At 45.7% G+C, this 14029-nt stretch overlaps 1 protein-coding gene across 2 annotated transcripts; it reads right to left on the bottom strand.

Moving 5' to 3' along the window:
* Positions 1 to 5918: 5918 nt before the first annotated feature.
* Positions 5919 to 12480, bottom strand: LOC139410263 (doublesex and mab-3 related transcription factor 2b). 2 transcript variants are annotated; one of them, XM_071155737.1, is made up of 4 exons: positions 11818 to 12444; positions 10944 to 11075; positions 8864 to 8963; positions 6178 to 7094 (listed from the first exon to the last, which is right to left on the bottom strand). In XM_071155737.1, the coding sequence occupies exons 1-4, from the start codon at positions 12181 to 12183 to the stop codon at positions 6244 to 6246; spliced, it is 1449 nt and encodes a 482-aa protein (XP_071011838.1). In that variant the 5' UTR covers positions 12184 to 12444; the 3' UTR covers positions 6178 to 6243. The 2 variants fall into 2 exon arrangements, with proteins under 2 accessions (XP_071011839.1, XP_071011838.1); XM_071155738.1 differs by lacking the exon at positions 10944 to 11075 and having other exon boundaries at positions 5919 to 7094; positions 11818 to 12480.
* Between the last annotated feature and the right edge of the window lie 1549 nt (positions 12481 to 14029).

Genomic DNA, 14029 nt, shown 5'->3' with positions numbered 1-14029 from the left:
ACAGGGCAGGGTGAGGGCTGGGGCACATGGCAGGGCAGGGCAAGGGCCGGGGAACAGGGCAGGGCCAGAGCTGGGGAACAGGGCAGGGTGAGGGCTGGGGAACAGGCCAGGGCTGGGGAACAGGGCAGGGCAGGGCTGGGGAACAGGGCAGGGCAGGGCGAGGGCCGGGGAACAGGGCAGGGCCAGAGCTGGGGAACAGGGCAGGGTGAGGGCTGAGGAACAGGGCAGGGTGAGGGCTGGGGAACAGGGCAGGGTGAGGGCTGAGGAACAGGGCAGGGCCAGAGCTGGGGAACAGGGCAGGGTGAGGGCTGGGGCACATGGCAGGGCAGGGCAAGGGCCGGGGAACAGGGCAGGGCCAGAGCTGGGGAACAGGGCAGGGTGAGGGCTGAGGAACAGGGCAGGGTGAGGGCTGGGGAACAGGGCAGGGTGAGGGCTGAGGAACAGGGCAGGGCCAGAGCTGGGGAACAGACAAGGGTGAGGGCTGAGGAACAGGGCAGGGTGAGGGCTGGGGAACAGGGCAGGGTGAGGGCTGAGGAACAGGGCAGGGCCAGAGCTGGGGAACAGAGCAGGGTGAGGGCTGAGGAACAGGGCAGGGCGAGGGCCGGGGAACAGGGCAGGGCAGGGCGAGGGCTGAGGAACAGGGCAGGGCGAGAGCTGGGGAACAGGGCAGGGTGAGGGCCGGGGAACAGGGCAGGGCAGGGCGAGGGCTGAGGAACAGGGCAGGGTGAGGGCTGAGGACCAGGGCAGGGTGAGGGCCGGGGAACAGGGCAGGGCATGGCGAGGGCTGAGGAACAGGGCAGGGTGAGGGCCGGGGAACAGGGCAGGGCAGGGCGAGGGCTGAGGAACAGGGCAGGGTGAGTGCTGAGGAACAGGGCAGGGTGAGGGCCGGGGAACAGGGCAGGGCAGGGCGAGGGTGAGGAACAGGGCAGGGCGAGGGCTGAGGATCAGGGCAGGGTGAGGGCTGGGGAACAGGGCAGGGTGAGGGCTGGGGAACAGGGCGGGGCGAGGGCCGGGGAACAGGGCAGGGCGAGGGCTGAGGAACAGGGCAGGGTGAGGGCCGGGGAACAGGGCAGGGCAGGGCGAGGGCTGAGGAACAGGGCAGGGTGAGTGCTGAGGAACAGGGCAGGGTGAGGGCCGGGGAACAGGGCAGGGCAGGGCGAGGGTGAGGAACAGGGCAGGGCGAGGGCTGAGGATCAGGGCAGGGCGAGGGCTGGGGAACAGGGCAGGGTGAGGGCTGGGGAACAGGGCGGGGCGAGGGCCGGGGAACAGGGCAGGGCGAGGGCTGAGGAACAGGGCAGGGCGAGGGCTGGGGAACAGGGCAGGGAGAGGGCTGGGGAACAGGGCAGGGCGAAGGATGGGGAACAGGGCAGGGCGAGGGCTGGGGAACAGGGCAGGGTGAAGGCTGGGGAACAGGGCAGGGTGAGGGCTGGGGAACAGGGCAGGGCGAGGGCTTGGGAACAGGGCAGGGCCAGGGCTGGGGAACAGGGCAGGGCTGGGGAACAGGGCAGGGCGAGGGCTGGGGAACAGGGCAGGGTGAGGGCTGGGGAACAGGGCAGGGAGAGGGCTGGGGAACAGGGCAGGGTAAGGGCTGGGGAACCTAGAGAATCCCACAGTCAGAGAAGCTGTATCCTGGCAGCCGGATCAAAGAGCCTCCCTGTGGGCCCTTAAAGGTACTGATGCCCTGTCAGGGGAGCTCAGACGCTGATATCTACATTAGGCTACACTAACATGGTGGGCCAGTGGCTTCACGCTCGGCACAGCGCTAGGCCAGCAGGGGAAATAAACCTGTGGAGGCTGGGGTTAGAGAGAGGCTTGGTCTGTGTTTGAAATAACAGGTCGGTCAGGTTTGCAGTAAGCCAAGCAGCGTTGTGTTTACTAAAGGAAGCAGAGCTTAAGGGCCAAAGCAAGCTTTTTAAAACCATCTGTGAAATTAATATTGCTGAAATGGAAATAAGGTATAAGTGGGTGGAGAGAAAGGCAAAGCAGCCAAAAGTTGTTTTGTATAGCTGATATAAATCTGACGCCGTGTTAAAACCAGCAGCTAACTGCTCTGTCAGGTATTCAACCCCGTACAATACTGTCCGCATGGGCACACACACACATGCACAGACAGACACACACACTCCCCCACCCCCCTTACGGTTTTCCCAACAAAGAAACATTTTAATAAACTGTTGATAGGAAGCCGATTCAGACCTTTCCAAAGAGCAGACAGACACCTAGGGAACAATACACGAATCTTTCTGTCCCATACAATCCTAATGACAAATGGGACACGACTAGCATTCTGAGCGATGTCACAATCTATTAAGACCACAGAAGGCCGTTCTAAAGAAGCTTCCTGCCAATGGATGAATGGGTCTTTCCCTCCGCTTTGTGAGAGGAAAAATTGATTTATATCCAACGTGTTCTTCTTCACACGAGTCGTTATCTCAGTGGGGAGTGCTTGTCTACCCCAGAGAGAATGGTCATTTCTGCCTTCACATGGTCTTATTATGACTAAATCCACGCTGATAGACTTCTATAAAGACACAGACACTGTTCTGTCTGTCGTTGGTACTGGCAGGCACACCTCCTCTCTTCTGTTCAGAGCCTACTATTTATGAGAAAGGCCTGAGAGGGCAAAGAGAGAGAAAGGCCTATCTTTCTGCATTCCGGACAAAGACAGGAGCAGTGTGCTATCACCCGTGCTGACGCCACACAGTCCACAGTTGTCAAAACTATCTGTCTTTCTTCTCGCCCAGATTACCACGGAGGATAGGAATGAGAGAGAGAAGACAACACAGTGGAGGATACAGATCAACTGTGGGTTCAAACGAAGTCCAGTGGCGTCAAGCTTGGCCTACAATAAAGAACAATGTTGCCTAGGTAACCAGAAGTCCCCACAAGAATAGTAAACAAAACAACAATTTGACCAACTGGGGATATTTTGTTAGTCCCCACAAGGTCAAATGCTATTTCTAAGGGGTTAAGAATAGGATTTTGAATGGGACTGAGCTGTGTGTCCCCACAAGGTTCGTTATACAAGACTGTGTGTGTGTGTGTGTGTGTGTGTGTGTGTGTGTGTGTGTGTGTGTGTGTGTGTGTGTGTGTGTGTGTGTGTGTGTGTGTGTGTGTGTGTGTGTGTGTGTGTGTGTGTGTGCGTGTGCGTGTGCGTGCGTGTGTGTGTTCGGGTTACCATTCTTGTGTGTGTGTGTGTGTGTATTGCAATTCTTTGGTATTTATATATTTAATGGCATTTATTAGAGAGCACGATGAAAGTGTTCAACAGGCTTGGAGGTGTTTTTCTTTGGTTTCTAATGTTCTCTCTCTCTCTCTGAGAGCTGCAGGCCACCAGCCTACCCATGTACTCCTATGTACTCTGTTCTCTCTCTCTCTCAGAGAGCTGCAGGCCACCAGCCTACCCATGTACTCCTATGTACTCTGTTCTCTCTCTCTCTCAGAGAGCTGCAGGCCACCAGCCTACCCATGTACTCCTATGTACTCTGTTCTCTCCCTCTCTCGCTCTCTCAGAGATCTGCAGGCCACCAGCCTACCCATGACCTCCTATGTACTCTGCTCTCTCTCTCTCTCTCTCTCTCTCTCTCTCTCTCTCTCTCTCTCTCTCTCTCTCTCTCTCAGAGAGCTGCAGGCCACCAGCCTACCCATGTACTCCTATGTACTCTGCTCTCTCTCTCTCTCTCTCTCTCTCTCTCTCTCTTTCAATTCAATTCAATTCAATTCAAGGGCTTTATTGGCATGGGAAACATGTGTTAACATTGCCAAAGCAAGTGAGGTAGATAATATATAAAGTGAATATATAAAGTGAGAAACAATAAAAATTAACAGTAAACATTACACATACAGAAGTTTCAAAACAATAAAGACATTACAAATGTCATATTATATATATATACAGTGTTTTAACAATGTACAAATGGTAAAGGACACAAGATAAAATAAATAAGCATAAAAATGGGTTGTATTTACAATGGTGTTTGTTCTTCACTGGTTGCCCTTTTCTCGTGGCAACAGGTCACAAATCTTACTGCTGTGATGGCACACTGTGGAATTTCACCCAGTAGATATGGGAGTTTTTCAAAATTGGATTTGTTTTCGAATTCTTTGTGGATCTGTGTAATCTGAGGGAAATATATCTCTCTAATATGGTCATACATTGGGCAGGAGGTTAGGAAGTGCAGCTCAGTTTCCACCTCATTTTGTGGGCAGTGAGAACATAGCCTGTCTCAATTGCAAGGCTATGCTCACTGAGTCTGTACATAGTCAAAGCTTTCCTTAAGTTTGGGTCAGTCACAGTGGTCAGGTATTCCGCCGCTGTGTACTCTCTGTGTAGGGCCAAATAGCATTCTAGTTTGCTCAGTTTTTTTGTTAATTCTTTCCAATGTGTCAAGTAATTATCTTTTTGTTTTCTCATGATCTGTAGGGTGTGTTTGTGTTTGTGAACAGAGCCCCAGGACCAGCTTGCTTAGGGGACTCTTCTCCAGGTTCATCTCTCTGTAGGTGATGGCTTTGTAATGGAAGGTTTGGGAATCACTTCCTTTTAGGTGGTTATAGAATTTAACGGCTCTTTTCTGGATTTTGATAATTAGTGGGTATCGGCCTAATTCTGCTCTGCATGCATTATTTGGTGTTCTACGTTGTACACGGAGGATATTTTTGCAGAATTCTGAGTGCAGAGTCTCAATTTGGTGTTTGTCCCATTTTGTGAAGTCTTGGTTGGTGAGCGGACCCCAGACCTCACAACCGTAAAGGGCAATGGGCTCTATGACTGATTCAAGTATTTTTTAGCCAAATCCTAATTGGTATGTTGAAATTTATGTTCCTTTTGATGGCATAGAATGCCCTTCTTGCCTTGTCTCTCAGATCGTTCACAGCTTTGTGGAAGTTACCTGTGGCGCTGATGTTTAGGCCAAGGTATGTATAGTTTTTTGTGTGCTCTAGGGCAACAGTGTCTAGATGGAATTTGTATTTGTGGTCCTGGTGACTGGACCTTTTTTGGAACACCATTATTTTGGTCTTACTGAGATTTACTGTCAGGGCCCAGGTCTGACAGAATCTGTGCATTAGATCTAGGTGCTGCTGTAGGCCCTCCTTGGTTGGTGACAGAAGCACCAGATCATCAGCAAACAGTAGACATTTGACTTCGGATTCTAGCAGGGGGAGGCCGGGTGCTGCAGACTTTTCTAGTGCCCACGCCAATTTGTTGATATATATGTTGAAGAGGGTGGGGCTTAAGCTGCATCCCTGTCTAACCCCACGACCCTCAGAGAGCTGCAGGCCACCAGCCTACCCATGTACTCCTATGTACTCTGTTCTCTCTCTCTCTCACCTCTCTCTCTCTCTCTACTCCTATGTACTCTGTTCTCTCTCTCTCTCACCTATGTACTCTGTTCTCTCACTCTCTCTCTCTCTCAGACAGCTGCAGGCCACCAGCCTATCCATGTACTCCTATGTACTCTGTTCTCTCTCTCTCTCTCTCTCTCTCTCTCTCTCAGAGAGCTGCATGCCACCAGCCTACCTGTGTACTCCTTTCTTTCTTTGTTTTCTTTAGAATTAAAGGGATTTTTGAACACCAAAGAGTTTATTTTGACAGCGTTAACCATGTGAAGTTGGACAGCAGCCGGCAGTGTGGATACCGTGATCGGGGATGTACAAAACTCACCGTGCAGCAGTTCAGGAGCTGACCTCTACTTTCACCTTTTCAAATTATTTTTACGTGTGAAAGCATTCTAAAAGTATCTTCTGAATGATCTAAATGTGAGAGTGTTAGTTATTTTACAGTTGCCTTAGCCAAGGGAGTATAGCACATACAACAGTATACTAATACATTAATATGACACCTGAAACTGGGTTTTTTTAAGTTAAAGGAAGTTTGCGGTCAGAAAAAGAAAAAGGACAATGATATGGGAATACAAACGGGAGATTATACAACATGTTACATTGTACATGTCTACTTTATTGCTTTCAAAATACAATATCTTACAATCCTTTGAAAAATGCTGAGCAATTTATAAAACTAACTAACAAATGTATAACATTTCAAAGTAGATTTGAGTATAAATATTCCACTAGTTACAAATTTTACCACCAGTGTTGATATAGAAAATGCACTTCTGAAAAAAAATATTGGCACACTTACAGTAAAGTGCTACCAAAATATTTGTAACACCTACATTCCACTGTTTTAGATATAGCATAGACACCTCTATTTCTTGCTGGCTAACGATTATTACCAAGAGTTCTTCAAGCCCTCAGCAGTGACTCCACTGAGAACGGTAATGGCTGCCTCGTCACTGTGGGTTTCACTGAGTTGATCTGAGGCCTTTCATGATGCCTAGTCCCCCCTGCTGACCAGTCCTTGGGTGGGAGGAGGTGAGGTTCTAAGACCCTGCTGTGCCTATAGGGTTGTTCCTCTCTCCGAAACACATGCTTAGGCTCAGAGGGAGAGTCAGAGTGTGTGAGGGCTGTTTTTGGAATGCCGAACTTTGGAGCTGTTGGAGCCGTTGGATTGTCTTTTACCCTTTTTGGCATGGCCTTATCCCTGTCCAGATCAGCTGAGCCTTCAGAATAACTACTCCCGCTCTGTTGGAGTTGTAGTGAGGGCAGGAGTGATGGTTCTTGACAGGTCTCCCTCTTCCTGGAACACTTCCAGCTCTCTAGAGCTCTCTCCCTGACTCGCTCCATGTGTTCCAGAACCCCAGAGTTAGAGTTACACTGTGACGTGAACTGCCAGTAACCATAACCGCTCTCTGCTGTGGATCGGGCCTTGACCTCTTCCTGGTAGCAGTGGAAGTCACACTCATACAGCACAGGGCCCGGTTTGTATTTGTGCACAGGCACGTAGGTGGCCACCCCGGGGTCCTTCTGTGGGCAGCAGTGGTGGGGGGAAGAGGGCAGCCCTGCCAGGGCAGGGTGGTGAAGCAGGGTGAGACCTGATAGGTCCTCCAGCTCTCTCTGTCTCAGCTCCCTCTCCAGCATCACACTCTCCAGCTCCTTATCAGCAAACGCCCTCCTCTTCCTCATCCGGGCACTGACAGAGGAGAAGTGACCTCGCTTGGACCAGGGTCCGTCCTCATTTACTGGGGGTTTGTAGCCTATAAGGAAGTAAACAAGACTGATGTCATTTACCTGTCTAATGATTAATATGATACACTCTTAGAAAAAAGAGTTCCAAAAGGGTTCTGTGGCTGTCCCCATAGGATAACCTTTTTTGGTTCATGTAGAACCCTTTTTGGTTCCAGGTAGAACTCTTGGGTTCCATGTAGAACCCTTTCCACAGAGGGTTCTACATGGAACCCAAAAGGATTCTACCTCAATCAATCAATCAAATGTATTTATAAATCTCTTTTTACATGTCACAAAGTGCTATACAGAAACCCAACCTAGAACCAAAAGGGCTTCTTCAAAGGGTTCTCTTATGGGGACAGCCGTAGAACCCTTTTTGGTTTTAGATAGCACTTTTTTTTCTCAGAGTACCTGAGAACACGTTCTGTTTTAATATAATCACATCACAAAGTTTATTTAGGTCAATTAAGTCAAAATTCATCAAAATTCAAGAATGGCACCCCATCAAAATGTATAAAGGCCAAGTAGATGCTCTAAACACAGCTGTGATGGCATGGCCTAGTGTGTGAACACATTTGTGTGCTTACTCAGGGGAAAGTAGAAGAATCACAACCTCAAAACAACATTGTCCCTCCCAACCGCTCGCTGGTAAACACAATGTGTAATTCCATATCCTCTCATTTGCATAATTTGTATTACCCAAGGTGTGTCACTGAGACATATTCTCTGAGATACTCTTGAAGTATATAGGTGCACTGGTGTATCACTCATACCCTCTAAGATACTCTTAGCTACAATTCTAGGTGATACATACCCTCTAAGATACTCTTAGCTAGAATTCTAGGTGATTCATTCCCTCTAAGATACTCTTAGCTAGGATGCTAGGTGATACATACCCTCTAAGATACTCTTAGCTACAATTCTAGGTGATACATACCCTCTAAGATACTCTTAGCTAGAATTCTAGGTGATTCATTCCCTCTAAGATACTCTTAGCTAGGATGCTAGGTGATACATACCCTCTAAGATACTCTTAGCTAGGATGCTAGGTGATACATACCCTCTAAGATACTCTTAGCTAGGATGCTAGGTGATACATACCCTCTAAGATACTCTTAGCTAGAATTATAGGTGATACATACCCTCTAAGATACTCTTAGCTAGAATTCTAGGTGATACATACCCTCTAAGATACTCTTAGCTAGGATGCTAGGTGATACATACCCTCTAAGATACTCTTAGCTAGGATGCTAGGTGATACATACCCTCTAAGATACTCTTAGCTACAATTCTAGGTGATACATACCCTCTAAGATACTCTTAGCTAGAATTCTAGGTGATTCATTCCCTCTAAGATACTCTTAGCTAGGATGCTAGGTGATACATACCCTCTAAGATACTCTTAGCTAGGATGCTAGGTGATACATACCCTCTAAGATACTCTTAGCTAGGATGCTAGGTGATACATACCCTCTAAGATACTCTTAGCTAGAATTATAGGTGATACATACCCTCTAAGATACTCTTAGCTAGAATTCTAGGTGATACATACCCTCTAAGATACTCTTAGCTAGGATGCTAGGTGATACATACCCTCTAAGATACTCTTAGCTAGAATTATAGGTGATACATACCCTCTAAGATACACTTAGCTAGGATGCTAGGTGATACATACCCTCTAAGATACTCTTAGCTAGGATGCTAGGTGATACATACCCTCTAATATACTCTTAGCTAGGATGCTAGGTGATACATACCCTCTAAGATACTCTTAGCTAGGATGCTAGGTGATACATACCCTCTAAGATACTCTTAGCTAGGATGCTAGGTGCTCTGGTGTAGCGTTGATACGCTGTGCGAGGTAAAGGTGCGGCTGTTCCCCTGACCCCTTTTTTACCCTGCAGAGGAATGGGGAGAGATAATATACATTGAAATATATTTACATATGCATTAACCCACGCTGTAAAAAAAAAAGAAGAGTTGTTTCAACTAACTATTATCAAGTAGCTTGTTCCACAGCCTTTTTTAGTTTACTCAACTTTTGATCAAAGTGTTACCTGAACTTTTATTTTTTAGTTGGCCCAAACTTAGCCCCATCTTGAGAAAACTTAGGCAAAAAAACAGTCAACTTAAAATGTTGTGTTTGCGCAACTTGTCTCATATGTTCATACAATTCTTATTTGGGCAACTTCACTAAAGAAGGCTGTGGAACTACTTACTCACACAGTGCTTTTGACATACAATGTTTTCAACTGACATATTTGACACATGTTCACAACTGACATGTTCACAACTGACATATTTGACACATGTTCACAACTGACATGTTCACAACTGACATGTTCACAACTGACATATTTGACACATGCTCACAACTGACATGTTCGACACATGTTCACATACATGATTACATTGTGCATGTTCATTTATACAGTTCATCACCTGGGATTTGAACTCACAATCTCTTGGTTCATGGCATACCAATGTCCCTGCCAAACCACCATGTCTGTGTCAATGACTGATTTCACCTGTATTGCTACACTTCAAAGTACATTCACTTCAAAGTACATCTATTTTATTGATCATAGTGATTCAGGAGTATCATTAAAACAGGTTAATATGCCCCACCAACATTAGACAACTAGACAGAAAGCCCTCAAATTGCTGAAATAAGTCAATAAAATCAATGATGAGAGAATAATGATTAAGTGATAATTGACACAGACATGGGGGAGTAGGAGGAAGAATGCCGTGAACACCAAATGGTTGTGAGTTCAGATCCCAGGTGAAGACATTTTGAATTATAGTTACTGCATAAATGAACATGCACAATGTATTAATGTGTGGCAAAGTGTGTAAAATATGTCAATTGAAAGCATTGTATGTTAGAAGCACTAATTTCATTTGTATAACCAGTTCCACAGATGTTAGAAGCACTAATTTCATTTGTATAACCAGTTCCACAGATGTTAGAAGCACTAATTTCATTTGTATAACCAGTTCCACAGATGTTAGAAGCACTAATTTCATTTGTATAACCAGTTCCACAGATGCGCAAATATTGATTTCTAGTTGAAAGAACATATGAGTTGAGCAAACAGATCGTTTTAAGTAGACTGAATTTTTTGCCCAATTTTTTAAAAGTTGGAGCTAAGTTTGGGCCAGCAAAAAAAGTTTGGGTAACACTTTGACCAAAATATTTAGTAAACTACTTTTACTTAATAACAATTAGTTGAAACAACGAAATAAAATGTAGAGCAGGGGGAAATGATGATGGAGTAATGTATTACATTAATAAACCAGGTATGTAAGTACAGTCATAACCTCTGTAATGTATTGTAGGCTACTGCATGAAGTTGCTAGTTTGTTACAGAATCATTACAATTGAGTGTTCTTGATGTAAGGCCTACAATTTATATGATAAAATGCTTGTGAGTGTAAACAAATGAGTTTTATGAGTGGAATAACTAAATCTATACTGAACAAAAATGTAAACGCAACATGTAAAGTCCATGTTTCATGAGCTGAAATAAAAGATTCCAGAAATGTTCCACACACACAAAATGCTTATTTCTCAGAAATGTTGTGGACAAATGTGTTTACATCCCTGTTAGTGAACGTTTCTCTTTTGCCAAGATAATCCATCCACCTGACAGGTGTGGCATATCAAGAAGCTGATTAAACAAGCATGATCATTACACAGGTGCACCTTCTGCTAGGGACACTAAAAGGCCATAAAAAAAATGCAGTTTTGCCACAACACAATGCCACAGATGTCTCAAGTTTTGAGGGAGAGTGCAATTGGAATGCTGACTGCAGGAATGTCTACCAGAGCTGTTGCCAGAGAATTTAATGTTAATTTCTCTACAATAAGCCACCTCCAACGTTGTTTTAGAGAATTTGGCAGTACGTCCAACCGGCCTCACGTGTAACCACGCCAGCCCAGGACCTCCACATCCGGCTTCTTCACCTGCAGGATCGTCTGAGACCAGCCACCCGGACAGCTGAAACTGAGGAGTATTTCTGTCTGTAATAAAGCCCTTTTGTGGGGAAAAACGAATTCTGATTGGCTGGGCCTGGCTCCCCAGTGTGTGGCTCTGGCTCCCAAGTGGGTGGGCCTATGCCCTCCCAGGCCCACACATGGCTGCGCCCCTGCACGGTCATGTGAAATCCATAGATTAGGGCCTAATTTATTTATTTCAATTCACTGATTTCCTTTTATGAAATGTACTGTAACTCAGTAAAATCATTGAAATTGTTGCATGTTGCATTTCTATTTATGTTCAGTATAAATAAAACAAATATATCAGGAAAACATACCCTATGCTATCCACAAATGTAAAGCAAAAACAGATTATGTTTTTTTCAGGGAATATGGAACAATATTGTTCTTGTTTTCGTCATCACAAAGGTTAAAAAGCAATGCATATGAATCTGCTTAGTCACACACTATCTAAGAGAATATATAAATCACAGGCAACTTTTTTTTTATACATAGATTAGGACAATTAATTGTTCTCGTGTTTCAATTTCCACATTTCTCTACCAGAGCAAATGTAGACAAAAAGGAATAGGTGCATGATGCACATGGGTTAGTCATCATATCTGACCTGTATTAACCTGTAATTACATAATCATGGACTGACACAAGTTACAAAACATTTACACACAGCATTTAGGCCTACATGATATGATAATTATCTTTCTTAAAGTATATCCTGCCAGTAAAAGTCAGATGTCCCTGACACTCACCTCTGTCGCCTGTTGTCTCCGCAGGGCGACTTGCGCAGCCATCACTCGCTGCCGCTCCACCACGAGAACACAGTTCGCGCACTGGCAGTCACGCCAGCGACAGAAGCGCTTGTGGCCTTTGAGACAAGACACGACGCCGTGGTTCCGACAGCGGGCGCATTTGGGGCTGCGGGTCGACTTGCGCGGCGTCTGCAGCGAATGCTGTTCCGTGACCACCTTCGCTCCTTTCTCCGCGCTGCCGTGCCGCTCCTCGGGCAGGCATCCGTCGAGACTTTCCACATCAATCTCCTCATCATCGAATTCGAGTTTCAGAGCATTAAGCTTGGTCGTCTCTAGCTGTAGGCCTCTTTCCAATTGAGTGGACATCTATGAGAAATTCCTTCCACGCTGTTGCAGTGCTGTATTCCCCACTTTAAAAGTTGTTAAGTTGTTGAAGCGCACCGTTCTGTTTGGCTGAACAGAACAGTCACTCTGTAAGCAGGGAGACGAGACTTTTGAAACCGCCAGACTTCTGAAATGTTAAGCTCCCAGCTGTTCTCTGACATTCGACAGAGTTTTTTCCGAGGACGGAGGCGAGGCGCACACACGGTGCTCCTGGCTGGTGAGATGAGACACAACGTGGTAGGATATGTTCGCTCACAGCACAGCCTGCCAACCTGCTTTAACCTTCAGACACCAGACCACATTTTTATTGGACGTCCAAATGTGCGAATCTCTAGACATCTTCAACGTCATCAGTGTTACATTAATGCAGGTTAACCCCTCCTGTTCACATTTGGAACGTTTCCACAGCGCGCGCACTTGTCAGTAACTTGTCACTCATATCAGTACATTTAGGTAGCTTATTTCCCTAATTAGTTGTTCTTAGTGTTCCCTGTATCAATTTGAACATGTACTCATTTTTGAACAATTCTGTGACTCATTATGAGTAAATTGTAGGTCCAAACCGTCCAAAACAAATATGTAATGTATGGTTGATAACTACACCCCTTTTTTTAATTGATATGATACAGACACACCATGTAGCGCTGGGCCAGTAACCGGAAGGTTGCCGGATCGAATCACCGAGCTGACAAAAAAAAAAAAAAAAAAACATAAAAATATGTCGTTCTGCCCCTGAACAAGGCAGTTAACCCACTGTTCCCCGGTAGGCCGTCATTGTAAATAAGAATTTGTTCTTAACTGACTTGCCTAGTTAAATAAAGGTTACATTTAAAACATTTAAAAAACATAAATAGTAAAATGAAGCGTAAATGAAACACAGTGTAATGAATTAGGCCTTCTCTTGACATAGGTGAGGAGGACGGTAAAACTATTTTCACACCAAGGTGAGTTTAGACATGAGAGAGAAACGAGGCGAAATGTGTGTTTTTTTTTACACATTGCACGGCACGGCACACGCCTCAGGGAGCAGTTATATTTGGAGAGCATGGCGTCACCACAGACAGAGCAGAGGGGAAAGTGAAACGAATTATATTTTCCCATTTACCTGGCAGTTCTCTTTACTCCCTCACGGTCATAAATGCTCTTGAATTATTCAGGTTTTTGGCCGAAATTGAGTTCAGAATATTCTCAATGTTTCTTTTAATTCCTGTGCATAAAACTGAATCACTTTACTGAGACCAATGATTCCTCTTAAAAAAACATTATAGCCTATGTCTCATGGGTATTGTAGAATATGTTTGCCAATAATATAGACATAGACATCAATATTCAATTACTAACATTTTCAACCTGACATTTTCAATATCTCCCTGTCCGAGTCTGTAATACCAACATGTTTTAAGCAGACCACCATAGTCCCTGTGCCCAAGAACACTAAGGTAACCTGCCTAAATGACTACCGACCCGTAGCACTCACGTCAGTAGCCATGAAGTGCTTTGAAAGGCTGGTCATGGCTCACATCAACAACATTATCCCAGAAACCCTAGACCCACTCCAATTTGCATACCGCCCTAACAGATCCACAGATGATCTCTATTGCACTCCACACTGCCCTTTCCCACCTGGACAAAAGGAACACCTATGTGAGAATGCTATTAATTGACTACAGCTCAGCATTCAACACCATAGTGCCCTCAAAACTCATCAATAAGCTAAGGACCCTGGAACTAAACACCTCCCTCTGCAACTGGATCCTGGACTTCCTGGCGGGCCGCCCCCAGGTGGTAAGGGTAGGTAACAACACATCCGACATGCTGATCCTCAACA

Source organism: Oncorhynchus clarkii, chromosome 5 (assembly GCF_045791955.1).
Source record: "Oncorhynchus clarkii lewisi isolate Uvic-CL-2024 chromosome 5, UVic_Ocla_1.0, whole genome shotgun sequence".
NCBI classification, from domain to species: Eukaryota; Metazoa; Chordata; class Actinopteri; order Salmoniformes; family Salmonidae; genus Oncorhynchus; species Oncorhynchus clarkii.
This window is presented reverse-complemented; position numbering and strand designations above follow the sequence as displayed.

What these genes read in the sequence shown, in the direction of transcription:
- LOC139410263 (XM_071155737.1), bottom strand. Translation starts at nt 12,183, where the DNA reads ATGTCCACTCAATTGGAAAGAGGCCTACAGCTAGAGACGACCAAGCTT. An exon ending in GGAGACAACAGGCGACAGAG is followed by an intron (nt 11,076 to 11,817) that starts GTGAGTGTCAGG and finishes AATACTCCTCAG; the next exon opens with TTTCAGCTGTCCGGGTGGCT. An exon ending in TCTCTAAAACAACGTTGGAG is followed by an intron (nt 8,964 to 10,943) that starts GTGGCTTATTGT and finishes ATTCCTCTGCAG; the next exon opens with GGTAAAAAAGGGGTCAGGGG.